The sequence below is a fragment of the Pipra filicauda genome, unplaced genomic scaffold (assembly GCF_003945595.2).
Source record: "Pipra filicauda isolate LSUMZ 115617 unplaced genomic scaffold, ASM394559v2 scaffold15_size4787011_pilon, whole genome shotgun sequence".
Lineage (NCBI taxonomy): Eukaryota > Metazoa > Chordata > Aves > Passeriformes > Pipridae > Pipra > Pipra filicauda.
In genome coordinates, this window is record NW_024104096.1 from 2754403 (window position 1) to 2771279 (window position 16877).

Here is a 16877-nt window from a genome sequence, read left to right on the forward strand (position 1 = left end):
TAAAAATGTTCCTCCTAAGGAGATTTCCCCCATTTTCTTTTGGGCCAGTTTGTACAGCCTGAGATCTCAGTTTAGACTTCCAGTGTGCTTTTTCTTCTTGCTTTCTTTTTTTTCCCCCTCCATCCAAAGAGGTTTCCTCTGCTGAAACCCTTCAACAACTGCTCAGATCATTTACAAGAAGCACTTTCACAGGCTGTTGCTCTACAAGAGTGAGGAAAAAAAATCAAAGTGACCACCTATAATAATGAAGTTAAATGCAGATGTAAGTGTTTGTGAACTGTAACTGACTGAAAGGGTGCCAAACATTTTGCAAATATACACAAAAAGACAGGCCCCTGCTCTAATCAGCTTATAAATTAAAAGGAAAGTACATTGGCAAGAGCAGAAGAGATGATATGACATGCTTTAAATAGTTTATAGGGAGCTGGAGGATTGTTGTTTATTTGGTGATGTTGGGAAAATATTTAATGTTAAACTCTTTATAGAAATTTCTCTCCTCCCCCAATTTTCTTTTCCAATGAAACCAGCAAGTTTAGAGTAGACGGAAAACTGAGAAACCGATTTCGAAATTGACAAAACCGCGAGTAAATCTTTAGAGATACTTTTAATGTGAGTCAGGCTTTCTAAAGTAATTATCGTAATATAAGAAAGGACCAGCGCTTCGCTGCCTCTGCGGACGGAGGGCCAGGGTCGCAGCTGGTGTAAATTGAGATACCTCCTATCCGGTATGCGTGGCTGGGGAAGAGGTGGCCGTGGCCCTCCTTTGCAAGTTCACGGGCCATCCCCGAGCTAAGCCGGGCGGGGACAGCGGCACCTGGGGCTCGCAGCGCTCGGGGCCCGGGGCTCCCCGCACCTCCACTGCTGCCCCAGTGCTCGCAGATAACCAAAGATTTCTTAGCGTTTAAAGGGTTTCTATAGCAAACCTACAATTTATTAAAAAAAATAAACCGACAAGCAAAAAGCCTAAACCACTTTATTTTTAGATTTAACTTGCCGTTGCTCGATCCAGATGCAAAGTGAGGTGCAATTGCTTTTCCGAGGGCACAGGATCGGGACAGGCTCCCAGTGTTGGTTTGGACAGCAGGGACAGGTAAGCGAATATTTCCTTTAGCGTCGTCTTCCCAGAATCCGGAAGGTGACCCCGGCAGCCGAGAGGTTTTTTTGCCTCTATCCCTGCTGTTTTATGTTGTTGGTGATATCTCCACAGATAAGTGACTTCGTTGCATCCGGAGTTTGCGTTTAAAACAGAGATTAATTGTGGGGAATGTTTCAGAATAAACACATTTCTCTTCCAAAGTAGTTTGTTTGTAAGGAAAAAAAAAATATATGAAGGAGGTTAAACTGGATAACTTTTTTTTTTTTTTTTTCCCCTGTCTTTTACTACAGAACGCACTGGAGTTTTGTTTAAAAATCGGGCCATTCTCGGCGGGAGGCATGATACAAAATTTCGGCCTGCAACCACAACAAATACCCCTGAAGCCTTGCTCACATCTTCTAAACATATAGAAAATATATTAAAAAAATAACGAGATGTTTCAAAAACTTACGTCCCTCTTTAGGAGATGACCGAAAAAAATGAGCAGCTTCTGAAGCGGAGGCTTTACGTCCTGGGTCGTTTTTAAGTGCTATTGCAAACCCCAGCTGAAGTGTTTGCAGCCGAACACAAATTTTCAGGCTTAAATTGCCTTCTTCCTGTCCCGGGATGCCAGGGCTTTCCACAGCTAAAATCGCACAGCTCTTTTCCCGGAATCCTCTTACTTCTTCCCGCGCTCAGAGCTCCGCTGCCCCGGGCACCCTTTTGTTGCTCTGGGTCAGCCTGCGCTGCACTCGCAGCCTCTTCCCAGGCGCGGCTTAACCCCTGCTCCAGCCTCTACCTTAGCGGGATGGTTTCACGACAAATCCTAGTTTGTGCATTCCCTGCTCACCCCTAGCAGAGCCAGAGGTATGTTTCATCCTCCCCCACGCATTACTACTCAGTGCATAGTGGCTCCGTGCCCCTGCAGCCCCTGCCTGAGTGACCCGGGACTGCTCCCCTTGTCTTGAAGCGTTTCGTGGGACAGAGAGACAAAGGGAGTGGACATTTCCACGGGAGACAGCGCTGCCCGCGGACTTCCCAGGGACCCAGGCCCGAGTGCCTCCCCTTTGTGCGGAGCTCCGCCGAGCCCCGGGACATGCAGCAGTTGGAGACACCGGTCCGCTCCTTCCGCCTCCCGGGCCCTGGCTGGGGTGATGGGGGCATGCAGGTGGCTCCACGCGGACACCAGGAGAAGCTGGAGGGGGTTCCCAGGGGCGGGGACAGCGGGCTGCCCGTGCCCTGGGAACGAATACCCCTGGTCCGGGCTGCCCGGGGCTGTCGGCCCGCAGCGCTCGCCGCTCGTACCCGACCCCGGCCAGGCCCCCCGAGGGCGGTCGGCGGGTCCCCGACGCTCGGCTCACTCTTGCGGGCGCGACCTGTGCCTCGATCCCGGAGCACCGCTACTGCTCGCGGCCCCGGCACCTCCTGACCCCTGCGCGAGGGGTGTCCACAGGTGGGTGTCGGCTCCCCCGCCGCGCCGGGCCCCTCACCAGCAGATGGTGCTGCTGGAGCCCCATCCCCGGGGCTCCGGGGCCCCGACGGACCGCACCGGGCCTGGCTCAGTCGAACTGCCGTCAGCCCTCCGCCGCCCGGCCAGGCAGAGGCACCGGGACCCTGCGTGCCGCATGGCCTCGGCAACGCGGGAACCTGGGCGGGCCACGGCGGCGGAGGGCTCAGGTAAGGGCGCGTTACGTGTCCCGGAGCTCACCAGCTAGCTGCTTGCGTGCGGGAGCTCGGGGCTTGCCCGGGAAGCGGCTAGTGGTGGAGAGAATGCCCGATTCGGACGGAAATTCCCTGAGGCTCTGGGGATTCTCGGCAGCCGCCACTGATCCCTGGCCCGGTGCCACGACCTTGTGCCCAGCGCTGAGAACCGCGGCCGCCTGCAGCGAGCTGAGTCCGTGCCGACCTGCCCCGGGCCGTCCTGGAGGCAGCGACCACGGACTGGCCCCAGCACGGGGGCCGTCGTTGGTGCCATCGAGCCATGCTGTCCTTTGCATCCCCGACGCGGGCGTTTCCACACCAGGCGCTGCTGCTGCCGCCGCCCGTCTCCTTTCCCTGCTGCGGGTCGGACACCGCTGGGCCCGGAGGCCGGCGGGAAAGGGCAACCAGCGGCTCGATTCCCCGTGCCTGGTTCTCTGCAGTGCCCGACCGGCCTTCGTGGGAAGACCGGCCGAGACGCTGGGTTCGGACAGGGCGCACCGACCGTGCCGCGCCGGGGCTCCGGACTGCGGGCGGCCCCAGCCCCGCTGCGCCCGCTGGGTCCCGCGGAGCCGCCAGCGCTCAACCCCGAGGGCCTCGCCCAGCACCGCGGATCCCAGCGCGGCTCGGAGCGAACTCTTCCCTCTTCCCTCGGGTCGTGTTTAGGATTCTTTTCGGGGTGATTACCCTCCCTTTCCTCAATCAGGGCCGTCCCCGCTGCCTTACCGCCTCTGCCGTTCCTGCAGCCGGAGACCAGCTAGAGCTGTGCTGGCCGCTCGCCTCGCTCCGGCCCCAGTCCTGAGCTCCCCGGTGTCTCGGTGTCCCGACTTCGTCCCGGTTTTGCGTGGTGCGGGAGCTCCCGCGGCCGAAAGCGACCCCCGGAGCCGGCGCAAAGCGAAAGCTCGGTGTTGGCGGGGCTGCAGCAGGGCGGCAGACCCCGAGCCGAGGGGGTTAAACCAGGAGCCTCCCCTTACCTTCAAAAAGTTAAAAATGTCTGGAGCCTGCATCTCTTAAAGGGGCGGTGCTGGCTGCAAGGAGTCTTGGCACCGGCTGCGAGAAAGGCTGGTCAGGGGCGTGAGTTCCCCTCCACCAACACCAAAACATTGCAAAAAAAGGCAGAGCGCCCCACACTTTAGATAAGGACAATTAGCCACCAGCGAGCCCCTGCAGACAGCGAGTTAATTAGGGGTTTCCTGCTCTCAGGCATGCCCTGTCCCAGCTCCTGCCCCCCAGGGCTCTTAGCCCTGATGGCACCTGGGCTGGCCCTCATGGCCGCCTTCTCGCTGCCCTCCCAGGCTGGGGACAGGAGAGCACTGCCGGTGGAGAAACCTTCAGGTGTGAAAGGAAGAACTCTCATTCTCCTTGATGTCAACACCAAGAGCCCTGTCAGGATAATCAGTGAGAATTTCCTCTCCCTGCAGCTGGACCCCTCCATCATTCATGATGGCTGGCTCGATTTCTTAAGGTAAGGCAGGAGCCCCCCGGCGCCCTCCCCACGCCGCCCGCGGGGCGCCCTGGCGGCCCCGCCGCCCAGCCCTGCCGGGCTCCGCGCTGCTGGCGCTTGTTGTGACGGAGGGAGCGAGGCCATGGTTTCCATTAAGATGCACATGTTTGCAATGGAGAAAGCATTTCGGAGACTTATCAGTTATGACTGCAAAAATGTCGTGCTCCCCTGGCTCCGGCAACCGCTCCTCTGCAAAAAGCACAACACGGCGCCGAGGCAGCACAGGGGAAAAGAAGTCAAAACCAAACAAAAAACAGCAGCAGGAACGGGGCCGCCTGCCGAACCCAGCCGAGCCTTCCCCGGGTCCTGACGGGCGGAGAGCCGGTGTCGGCTAGGTTTTCTGAGCCCTTCGCTCCCCGGAATTCCAGCCCTGCGCGGGGGGCTGAGCCGGGCTGCAGCTGCGCTTGGCTCCACCGGCGGTGCGGAGCGGCCGCGGCCTGGAGGCGCTGGGACAGCCAGAAAGCCCTTTCCCTGCTGGGTAAGTCGAGGAGGGAGAGTGGGTGTCTTCCGCACGCCCGCCTCGAGGGTCCTTTCGGCTGCCGGGGAAGGAGCGGGGCGAGGATGCGGGAAGGCGCGAGCGAAGCGGAGCCGGGACGGTTCCCGCTTTTCTCTCCTCCCCGCTCCTCTCCCCTCCTCGGCGATTCGGCCCGCGGCACGGTCCCGCGTGGCACTGAGCGCCTCTGCCTCCGGGACGCCGTTGCACTTGTCCGGGGGGCGCCGGCAGGGCGGGGGTAAGCCGGGCCCGCCGGCCTCCGGGCCACCACCGGCGGGTGGGGCGGCTCCTCTCTCCGGGGCCGCGCTGCTCGGCCGGCGCGGAGCCCCGCAGCCGGTGGTACCGCGTCGCACCGCCCCGGGCGGGTCCTCGAGCCCCGTGGTCGGTGGTCGTTGACGGTACTGGGGAAGCGAGGGCCCATCCCGGCCCTCGGCGCCCTCAGTTCTCTCTCTCCTCTCCCCAGTTCCCGGCGGCTGGTGACCCTGGCGCGGGGCCTGGCCCCCGCCTTCCTGCGCTTCGCGGGCAAGAGGACGGACTTTCTCCAGTTCCACAACGTGAAAAACCCGGCCAAGAGCCGCGGCGGGCCCGGCCCCGACTACTACCTCAAGAACTACGAGGACGGTGAGCCCCGGGGCCGGAACGGGGGGCGGGCGCGGCAGCGGGGGGCTGCGGGAGCCGGGCGGTCCTGCTCCGCCTGCCCTGCTCTCCCCTCGCCCGGCGAGGCTGTGTCTCGTCCGGGCACGCTGCGCCGGATACCGGGCAGGGCAAAATTCCCGTACCCTTTCTTTCCCGAGCGAGGGGAACCGGGGAGCTCGGCGGAGCTCGGCAGCCCATTGCCGGTGGATCCGGCGGGTGCCAGCCTCCGGGAACAAAAGACCGGCACGGGGGAGCGGGACTTTTCATATCCCCCCTGCCCTAGAGGAGACTTTTCCGCGGCTCCTGGCTGGGACCGGGCATCGGAGCCCCAGTTTGCCTGTGCACGCCCCGTCCCGCGCTCCTCCCGCGGCTCTCGGGAGCCTTTGCCTTTCCCCACGGACCTCGCGTTTGCTCGCGTTTCTGTGCCCGCCGCAGCCTCTGGGCTCCCCGCCGGGCTTGGTGGCGATCGGTCCCCACGACCTGGTGCCCAGCTGGGGCTGGTCCCGCTACGGACCTCTCTGCCATCCATGGTCTTTCGAAAGTCACCGCCTGGCCTCGGCTCTCTGCTGCTCCCCTCCCCTCCTCACCGTCTGCCCTCTTCCCCACCCGTTTGCAGTACACAAAAGGCTTTCACCTTTCACGGCCCTTAATTCCCACAAAGAAAATGCATAGAAAAGTTAGGGCCACGTCTCCGTCCTAAGGTCCTAAGGCATTTCTTTTAAGAAGCAGAATACCATGTCCACATGCAAGAATCCATTGATTTTTCTCTCTTGCTTTCTTAAAACAAAAAAAACCAAACAAAAAACCAAAAAGCAACAAACCAAAACCGAAGAATACCTAACTTTTTTTCTTACTCAACGACTTACAAAAATTAGCTGAAGATATTTCCATAAGTAATTTTGAAGGCCAATTAATGCCAGACAGATCCCACTGGGCAGGTCTGTACAATAGAGGAAATTTTGCAGAGATCTAGTCAGCAGTGCAGTGCTGAATGGAAAAAACAGATGCATTTGCCAGTTTTCTGATGTCTCTTGCTCCTGCTGTTTCCCCACATAACATCTGAGATGAATGTCTCTCTATTCCCACACGCAGGCAGGTGGGTGAGTTTTTGTACTCCATCTTTCACTTGGTCTCCTAGCTGAAGAAATCTCGATGTTATTCCTTGTTTTTCTTTTGGTTGAAGGGTTTGTTGTAAGCTCTGCCTGCTGAGGTGCACTTCAGGAGCCTGCCACAGCCACCTTGAACAGAAGAAATTAAGTGTCATGAATAAAATTGTGGATAGGACTCACACAAAACATTTGTAAGAATAAATTTTCCCACCTTCAAGATTTCAGCAACTTGCAGGAGAGAACTGACACTTATTAAATGTCTTCACAACAGCTTTCATGTTAAGGAAGAACTGAAATATTTTGCCTTTTTTCAGTTTTTCTCATGGCAATAAAATTGAAATGTAGCAGCCTTCAAAATGAAGCTTTTCATAGAAGTTGTAACCACAGGTCTTAACTTTTCATCACTTAAATATGGAACAGGACCATTGTGCATGTGGGTGAAGGAAGGAGGGGACACATGTGGTGTGTATCAAGCATCGATGTAAATCAGAAAGGTGTGGTAAAAGGGATTTCCTGCCTGGAAGCAAAGCTTTTGTATTTGTTCTTAAGAACTGTGTGCAAACTCTAGGGCTAGAGTTGCTAGTAGCTCACATCCTTTTGTGCTGGGGCTTCAGTAAGTGCTTCACTAGAGAGATCCAGTTCTCCAAAATGAAATCCTGATGCCACCACAGCTCTTTGCCCTGCTGTACTGCATCTGAGCAGCCATCTTCTCCATTTGGAGCACTGGTCTCGTTTTTGTTCCCTCCTCTGTGGCTCACCCAGGACCTGCTTGGGATCAGGGCATACGCTTTGCTCTTGCTGCAAAGAACTTACAGCCTCAAAAAATATGGCAAGCAGCACCTGGGCATGGGGGAAGCCAACAAGCATCCTGCTAGGTACCCTTCCCTCTCCCCAAGTTGTCTGAGGTGGTTGGGGGTATTTTCCATGTCTGTGGGCTTTTATATGTCCAGTACCTATTTTCTGAAATTTCTTATGGCGGCATGGGAGTGAGGAAGAAATTGGGAGGCTTCATTAGTTAAAAAAGTCAGAAAATATTTAAAAGAGAAAGAAGTGAATTTCTAAGTCTTATGCATGACCCTAGTGATTTTTAGTGACATGACAAGTGATAGTTTGTTTGCTTCATGCTTTGAATGTTTGTCTTTTCATCTGTTCTCCCCATGGGTGCACACAGACTCTAGGCCTGTGACCCCAGTGCCCGGGCTTTCTTTGCAGCTTCCATAGGTGTTCCCACGTGGCCTGTGCACAAGTGGGGAGAGAAGGGCACATCTTATCGTCCTCTAAGCTGCAGCAACTGATTGGCCGTAGGACTGAGAGGTAAAAGGCACATGCACAAGACTGCTCAGAGAACTGCAGTTGCGAATGAGCAACTGTGAGTGGTGTTCACACCACAGGCAGTTGCATCCTGCTGTGTGCTCACAGGCCACACTAGTGTGGCCATCAGGCATTCAGATGGGCAGCAGCAACAGGACTGCTTTGCATCATCCTTCATGGATCCTGTGACCATGTTTGCTGGAGTTCAAATGAATCTCTGTGCAGGGATCTTCATCCTGTAAATCCCTCTCTGCCACCCTGTTGCTCTTCAGACCAGCTACTCCTCAGTGCTGCCTTTGATGGTATTTTCTGTCTCTGTGGTGCTCTGTCTTCCTGACTATCAGATCTCCACAGAGATTCACTTTACTCTTCACCCCTTTGGTTAAAATTGTATTTGTTTCCCTTTCAAAGAGTTACAACCATGCATACCTCCACCTTCTGAAAACTGCTTTTGCCTAGGCCTGCCTTTGGGTTCGCCAACCCATCTTTTTCCAGTTCTTTCTTCCATGGAGAGCATGGGTACTCTCTGAGGGTTATAGAAATTGCTTTTGGTTTGTATCTGAACTGTACCTCATTTTCCTGAGAAAAGGTGCTTCCTTTAGGTTTCAGAGTAATTATTTTTTTTCCTGTAAGCACAGATCTGGAAATATCGTGTATTACCAGGTGTGTACCTCTTTCTTTTGGAAGTCTGAGTAGCCTCACCTGAGTCTAGACCAATCATGTTTGGTCAGTAAAGGTAACAAAGTAGTGCATGCTCTATGGTGGCTGCCTGTGATGCCCAGGAAGAGGGTGCATGTGGCAACTTGTTTCGGCACTGAACATAAAACTGGCACAGCAATTTCATCACCTGGTGGCAGATTTGTTCGTACCTGTCAGAACAACTTGTAAAAGTGGTTGCCTGTGATAAATGGTCTTGATGAGCCATAGGGTACGCAGTCCCTGTTGATAGTAGCATGGCTATATGTACCTTCTGAACTTTGCTAAGTATTAGAGAGTCATCTAACCTGTTATATTAATACCCCATCTATATCATATACCAGGTAGCTGCCATCCCATCCAGCCCCTGCTTTGGATGGTCTTTTCTGGAGTCCACCCTATTTGGATACAGCATCGGCCAGCCTGAGGTCTGATAGAAACAGAAATCCTGTTTAATGTACGTCAAGCTCAGTGGTACCAGGAGGTGGGGCTGTGCCGGAGACTTTGTAACACATGATGATCAAGAGGTGTAACATTTTTAGCATGAGAGACTTTTCTCTTCTTTAAATGTGCCCTGCTGAGTTTGTTTTTCTTCACCAGCTCTTCTCAGTGTTGTGCTTTGTTATCCGGAGATGTGTTTCTGTCCTGCCATAGGTACATGTCTGATTCCAGGGCAGGTACCAAGATGTAAGATCTCATGCTGCTTTTGCTGTTGGATTGCCTAACAAGCAAGCTGTTTGGCCTGCCCTTTCAACTGCCTCCCATGTGCCAAGGACCAGTTGGGTCTGAGGAATGGAACAATAAGAAACATTGGTCTCCAGGAAAACAGGCTTGAGCAGCTCCTCTTTGGAGCAAAGGCACAGGCAGTTGCCAGTACAAAACCTCTTCTGAAGCTGAATTTGTTAAAACTTGACTTGCATGCTGCCCTGGAGGTTGGTGTTGAAGTGCTGTGTGTAGTGTGGAATCCTGGTGTTGTTTCAGGAAGGGGCACTGCAGATGCTGCCTCAGTGCATGAACCCAAAGCCCATTTTGGAAGCTCCCTGCTGGTGCTACAGCATGAGTTTGGTGGGCTAATGTGGGGCATCCTCACCTGCAGTGAGGTCCTCAACTGCCTCTCATCTCAAACTCACACAGACCAGCTTTGGACAACCTGTGGTGGCATAAACATTGCTTACAGCTTCCCGCTGTGCATATGTGCAGCGAAGGAAAACTCCAGGGAAAAAGAAAAGTTACTCGTAGTTGGAACTCTTCAAGATGCATTGGCCCAAGTGCATGGCTTCTCCCTCCTGCCCTCAGGCTTTGTGTAGCCAGTGGGATTGGGTGGCTGAGAAGAGACCAAAGGATGCTTTGTGTGGCCTTGTGTGGGCCACGACAGGGAAAGGGGAAGGGGAGCACATCTGCATGCTGTAGGTAGTGCATCAGAAAATTTTCTGAGCTGAAGCGCATATGGACAACACATTTCAAAAATACTCTTTTAATTGCTGTTAAGTTACTTCCTTCTATTTTATCTCCTTTTTTTTTTTCTTTGATAGGATACCAGGCATCTGGAAAAATGGCCAATTACAACCAAAAAATTGAAAAAGACATTTTTCTTAAGCCTTCCGTACTAGTCAGGAGATTTTCCCATATAATATGGGAATTTTCACATTATACTGTGTAATACTGGCAAGGTTTTCTGTGTGTCCTTTCAGTGTTGGATCCATTCCTTCAGGCACCTTCAGGTAACTGACACTGCATCTAAACATCAAAATTTGTGCAGCAATGGGAACATCTTTTCACCCTTGCTCAGTCTGTATTGCACAGGCATCTCCTAGGATGCCATGCTGTTAGAATATGTGCAAGGGTCTTAGGTATTGATTGGAAAGGAAGATAATAAACTGTTAAATGGCCTGGGGATTCCTTTATATGTTTGTGTATCGTTGCACAGAGGCTGGAGCTGACCTCAGCTAGGGCTCCTGCTCCCATTCTTCTGCTCCTTCTGGGATATTCCTGCCCTCTCCTATACCTGGAGCATGAGTTTATATGGTGATTCAGTTCAGAGACCTCAGCTGGCCAAAACCTGATGGTGGAGAGGTGACTGCACTTCAGCTTGTTCAGCTGCTGAACTGATGAATGCTACATGACCATGAGGGTGTAGAGGACAGTGCTGCATTGAAAGGAAAGCCTGCACTGAAAGATGGGACTGCAGCAGCCTCAGTCTCAGTCAGAATAAATCCTACAAATCTATGTCCTGAAGGTGGTGAAGCTCACCTCTTGATTCTCTGCCATCAAAATGGTTGGCCCCCATGCTTTCTATATTCTCTACACAGTGTCCTTCTGCTGCTTCCCTTGTGTTGGCTCTGGCACATTTCTAATCCTCTGCGAAGAGAGCAGAAAACTAATTCAGATTAAAAAAATGGCAACTGTTTTACTGCAAATTTAGTGAACAGGATCATAAGGGTCATCAGGGGGTTTGAGGATACCTGAGCCAGAATGAGGGAGGGTTATTGCCAAGTGACTGGGACTGTCCCTTTGGCTCTGCCAGCTCATAAACTGTACAGCAGATGTTTCTGAATGGAGAACCATCCTATTGTCCTGGTAAAAATGAACAAACAAGTTTTCCTTTATTCAAGGAATCATTTTCTGTTTCTGGTCACCCAGAGCCCCTTTTTTGTCTGCTTTGTGTCCCTTGACAGTTTAGACATCTGTCCTTTCAGAGCTTGAAGAAAAAACAGTTGGGATTTTTGCCCTCTGAGTATTTCAAACACAGTCCTTTAGGGAGGGATATAGAATTTCAGGCATCACAAGCACTCAATTCCCAAGACGTGTAGATCCTCTGATGTCCTTTGGACTTCTGGAATTTGCCAGACTCAGGGCTGCTCTGTGTCTTGGCCTCAGCTCTGAGGGAGCCTCCTGTTCTCTAGCTCAAAGGGACCACAGCTCCAGCGAAGGAGCTGCAACCTGCTCTGCCTGTGAAAGGAGTCCCAGTGCTCAGTTATTTCCTCAGAAATTTAAAAAAAAAAAAAAAAAAGCCTCTAGAAATCATGTTACACAAGGCAAGGGAGATACTGCCTGTGCAGGAGATATTTCCAAAGATTGCCTATTTATCTCCATTTTTTTTCTTTTTAATTTTCAAACTATTTTGCTAGAACCATGAATGAAAGTTGCTTTAATAACTGCAGGAAATGTGCAATCAAACAATTAATTCCTGATTTCTTAGCTGTTTGCTGGTGTATGCATGAGATAAAAGATTTCTATGGTTATATATTTGATTGTTTATAATAAGCATCCTTAATTCTCTAAAAAAATTACATGTTTTTGTTAGTTTCACGCTTCTTTTTATGCTACATCTTTGTATGACTTAAAAGTGATTAATGTGAAGTTATATGCACAGGGGAAAGACATGACTTTTGGTATACAACTATATGTTCTAAATTAGCAGTTGCCATTCAGGGAAAATGTTTTGAATTTATTATGGATTGGTCTCTGAATACATTTAGGGAAGTAACAAGTGAATCTAATATTAGGAATATTAGAAAAGAATTGGAAAAATTCACTGAGAGCATTCTTATGCTATAAGTAAACTAGGTGCTGACATACAAATCAATGTAAAGAATATATATGTGTTGAATAGGGTGATGGAACTAATCAAAGTCAGAGGTTTCATTCAAAGAGATTTTTCAGCTCAGAAAAAATGAACAAGATTATGATAAATGCTGTGAACTCAGTGTCATGCAGAGAAGACAATTTGGGAATGATTATTTACTTGTTTTCATGACAGAAGAAACAGGGAACATCCAGTGGAATTATTGCACATAAAAAGAACAAATATGATTTATTTTTTTTTTAATAGTGGGAAGTAACTTGTGGAACTCATTGTCAGGGAATTTTTTCCAGCTAAAAAAAAAAAAAAAGACACTGATGTGTCACAAATTTATCCATTGAAGACAGACAGGATGAGAATGCAGTTTCTGTCTTGAGAAATCTCTTGTCTTTCTAAATAAAAGTTGACTTCCCAATTTCACAGGCACTGGGCATTTTGTAATAATTTCAGCAGACAAACTGTTTTTTAAAAGAATTTCAAAATGTGTTGGTTTTAAAAGTAGGTATTTTACAAGTTTCACAGTGTGCAATTCATAAGAATTTTGCCTAGTCACTCATAAAACATCTATTTAACTAATATAATTTCCTAATATTAGATTTTTTTTTTAAAGTAGAAGCATTCAGTTTTTGTTAGCATAAAATCGTTTTGTTTTGTTTTGTTTTGTTTTGTTTTTTCCTTTTAAATTCCCTTTTCAAGACTGGAAATATGAAGGAAACAATCCCTTTAGGAAGATGGGCAAACTCAGCTTGTTCTCGTGCCATGGCAGTGGTGACTGTGGCTTTGCTGCAGTGGTGATGGCTCCAGGCAGTGCTCACATTACACACCCACAGAAAGCTTAGTTATTTCTTCCCTTCACCCTTCCACCACATATCCCTTTGACCATAACCAAATCCCTCCACCCTGTCCACAGAAAGCTGGGGCTGTGCCCTTCTTCTCCCATCTTGCAGGTGATCAGCTGCAATAGTCTGTGTTTGCTCCATAATGCCTGGAACAGAATTGCCTACGGGCAGAGGGTGGCATGAGCCGTGGGACGGTTGCTTGCACACAGGCCATGCTGATGCTGTGTAAATTCTCAGCTACAGAATCTCACTCTGTGCATCAGGGAAACACCCCCAACCCCGGCTGGGAGCTGTTCTGTCCTGTGTGCCATCCTGGAGGTGTCACAGCTTGGGACCTCTCTGTCCTGTACTGGTATGGTGGGAAATGATTAGTGCAAGCTCTTGCTGCAGGTGACTCGCAGAAAGGGACTGGTAGAACTCAACTAGTCCTTGGGTGCCCAGGAAAGGGCATCGCTGTGCTTGTGCCACTCCTGAGGGTGTTTTCTGATTTGTTCTTCATCATTCCCGTTGGTAATTTCGGTGACCTCCATAGGCTGCATGCGCGGAAGCGCTGGAGATATCCCGAGGGGGAACAGCGATATGTGCGGGCACTCGGACACGGACCAGCCTTCGCAAAGCAGCATCCTCCGGCTCCGCAGCCTGGCGAGCGGAGAACTCCTGTGGGAGCCCCACACATCAGCCGCTCCCGGCGGGGTGGGGCAGGCGGGGCGGAGGTCCCAAGGCTGTCCCAAGGCGGGCGCTCCCCCGCGCCCCGCCGCCGGGATTCTCGCTCCGTGCGCTGATGGCTCTCGGGAGCCGCAGCTCACCTGACCGCCACACGGGTGTGCTCCCGCCATACCGCACGGCGCCGCCGGGCCCGCACCGCGCCGCGGGACCCGCGCCCCGCCGCCCCGCAGCGCCCCGCCGCCGGGGTCCGGCCCGCCGTGGGGCAGGCTGAGCTGGCCAGGGTACTGACCCGGCCCGGCCCCGCCGGCGGCACGGCTCCCGGTCCGCCGTCTTCGGAAAACATTTGGCATCCTCTGGGGCTCTCACATCTGGAGTTCTTCTTTCGCACTCCTGGCAGGGGCTGCTCGGTTCCGTGTTTTGCCGGGCAGTTTATTACTTTTTTCTCTCTCTTTTTTTTTTTTTTTTCTTCATTTTCCATCGAGTCTCAGGGAGGCAGTGAGTGCCGTCCTGCTCACTCGGGGCTGCCCTGCCCAGAGCCTCTGGGGTACCCTCCTCCTTCTTGGGCTCCTTGCATCTGTCTCTTTTCTGTTTCATCCTTTAAGATGTGGGGACTGTGGGCTCCTGGCTGTCTGTGTCCCTCGGGCTGCTCTTGCTGACATTTCCCCTAAGCCTTCAGAAGCTGTGATCTGCCACCCGTTTTCTCTCAGTGCTTCTGGTTCAGCAGAGTGGTGCAGAGGCTTTGCCTCCTTCCCTGCACTGACTACAGCCTGGTGGGCTGTGAGGGACCAGGTACTGAGTGCTTTGGCAAGCTGCATATCCAAGACATCTGCCCACTGTTTAAACTGGAGCTACAATGACTATGGGTTCCACTTCCATTTTTAGGTCTTGGGCAAGTTTCTTGGCTCCTTTAATCTGAGAAGACAAGACCTTGTGTGTCTTACCTCTGCTTCCTGAATGTCTGCAGTGACAGCTCTCTGAGAACCCCATGAAGATAACTGTCAGAGAGTGCTCCCACCTCTCTGCCCTGCATGCCTTCTGCCAGACTCTCCCAGGGATTTGCCTAAATGTGACGACTTCCTTATGCTAATCCTCATCACAGCAGCATTATCACAACACTGCTCCTGCTCTTCATTCCTGGGCCTGCCCTTTGTCCCCAGGCCCTGCTGGCAGTGCACACAGAGCCATCCCTGTGGTCCCCAAAGATGGAGGTCACATAGGACCCATTGATGTGGCTTCCTGCACTCCCCAGGGTCCTGGCCCCTGAACCTAGTTCTGGGGCAATGGTTCCTCCACATAGGTCCACATTGGCCCTGGTTTGGGTTTTAGAAGTCCTCCATTCCTTTTAGCAAACAAAACTCCCTTATAGCAGTTTGAAGAGAATTGGAGAGAGCATATTGACCATCTAGTTTCAAACCTCTCTGCCTCTCAATGTTCTCCTCCTTCAGGGCCTCCTTGATGTGTTTTGCTCCATTTTGTCTCGGGGTGGGGGGGTGTACAACTGTTGCCTTCAGTTCTGCAGAAAGGGAAATCCATCACCTAGGAAGGTGAATGGCTATTGTTGGGTCCAGGTGACACTGGTACTGTAGTAATAGCCTTTCTGGTGTGGGAGAGAGGTAAGGTTGTGTTTCTCAGTCTTCAGTTCTCCAAATATTTCACACAACAGCAGTTCAGGATTTTATCATTCATTAGTTGGGTAGAGGCCCAAATCTTACACAGTGCCTACCTAAGAGATTGTGCACTAAAGCACACGGTCAAGGGGTGTGTGCTCATTATCTGCAGAGGAACATTATTCCTTCCTCTTGATCCATCTCATCTCCCCACCCAGATGCTTCTGTGCTGGACGTAGAAACACTTTTTGTGATTATATTTTCATGATAGCTGGATGCTGCCCTGTATCCACTCCTGAGTATGCTAGCTGTGGGTGGAGAGAGAACTCATGTCCCTAACTACAGACCATGGGTACTTTAATGACATTGCTGTTCTGAGCAGTCTGCTTTAGACAGACTTTAGAGAAGCTGTACTAATCCCAAACTATGCAGGAAAGAGAACACAGCCTGGGCAAGACAAGTGTAGTGACTCTAGGAGGACGCTCAGAGACAGGAATATAATGTGGCTTCCAGTCCTTCACTTCAGGTTTGAAGGCAGTTCCCTGGCAGCCCAAGATAGAGCGGAGCTTTGAGCCTAAATTTGCTGAACCTGAGATTGGACACTTCAAAAGACAGGGGTATGACTATTGAAAGCGACTTTGGTGTTCCTTGATGCGCATAATAGTGGTGCTGGAGCGTTTCTGCGGAGCAAGATGTGAGTCTCTTCTGACAACAAGCTCCCTCAGCAGCTTCTAGCTAGATGGGAATTGAACCAAGCTGGAATGTGTATGTGGAGCAAGACATGACTCTCTTCTGGCATAAACTCCTTCAGAAACTTTTGGCTAGATGGGAATCAAACCAAGCAAAGAGCAACCTCATGATGCAAAGGGTGACCTCATGCAGTGTGGTGGAAGAACTCCAACTTCCACCCTTCCTTATCAGAGCTGGCCGCCTAAGGTTTTCTAAGAACTAGACACAGCATCTGGTGCCTGTGGATCTGAACATGTTGTAGAGTTTATTAAACTCATAAGGGACCTTGCAAGGACTAATTTTCACCACTCCCCTCCTGCTTAGACTGTTTACATCTTACTTGATTCTTGTTCTGCCCTGCTACTCTATCATTCCATTTCCCCAGCAGGTGAGTAGGTCTAGGAGAGGGAATATCATATTCTTATATCACTTATCATTTTCTTATATGACTTACAAGATGCTCATATGAAAAGAAAACAATTATTAAATAATCTTCCTTCCTCCTGAGCTGAGTATCAGGAGTTAGAAGGGTATAGACACTTGTTCATAGAATTAGAAGACATGCTGACCTGTGATAGCTGCAGTAAAGATAAACAAGCCTTCTTCATCACCTCCTCAACAGGCAAGGTTAAATGGAAGCAAGGGATTACCAGAATGAGATTTAGTCTTTTCTCATTATTTAGTGTCAAACACACCAGTAACAGGGTTGTAATATAAATGTTGTGAGACTTCTGCACTTTCCTGAAAGGGAGGGGTCATCACTGTAAGAGAGGAACAGCTAGGCAGCTGAAGGATGAAAGGGCCAGTAGGTTATGTGAGCATATGACTTGAGCTTTCTGAGGTAAAAGGAGACTTGAGCAGGGGATGGTCATTTGATAGGTGGATCCAAGAGGTTTGGACCCTTTTTTCGGGTTGCTCTTGCTGAGTGATG

General features: G+C 51.1%; 1 protein-coding gene across 1 annotated transcript in view; it reads left to right on the top strand.

Annotated features, from left to right (window-relative positions):
* Positions 1-3978: 3978 nt before the first annotated feature.
* Positions 3979-16877, top strand: part of HPSE2 (heparanase 2 (inactive)) — a 110009-nt gene continuing 97110 nt past the window's right edge. The window contains exons 1-2 of the mRNA XM_027710965.2: positions 3979-4238; positions 5234-5391. Coding sequence (XP_027566766.1) covers positions 3979-4238; positions 5234-5391 — 418 coding nt within the window. The remainder of the gene's footprint in view (positions 4239-5233; positions 5392-16877) is intronic.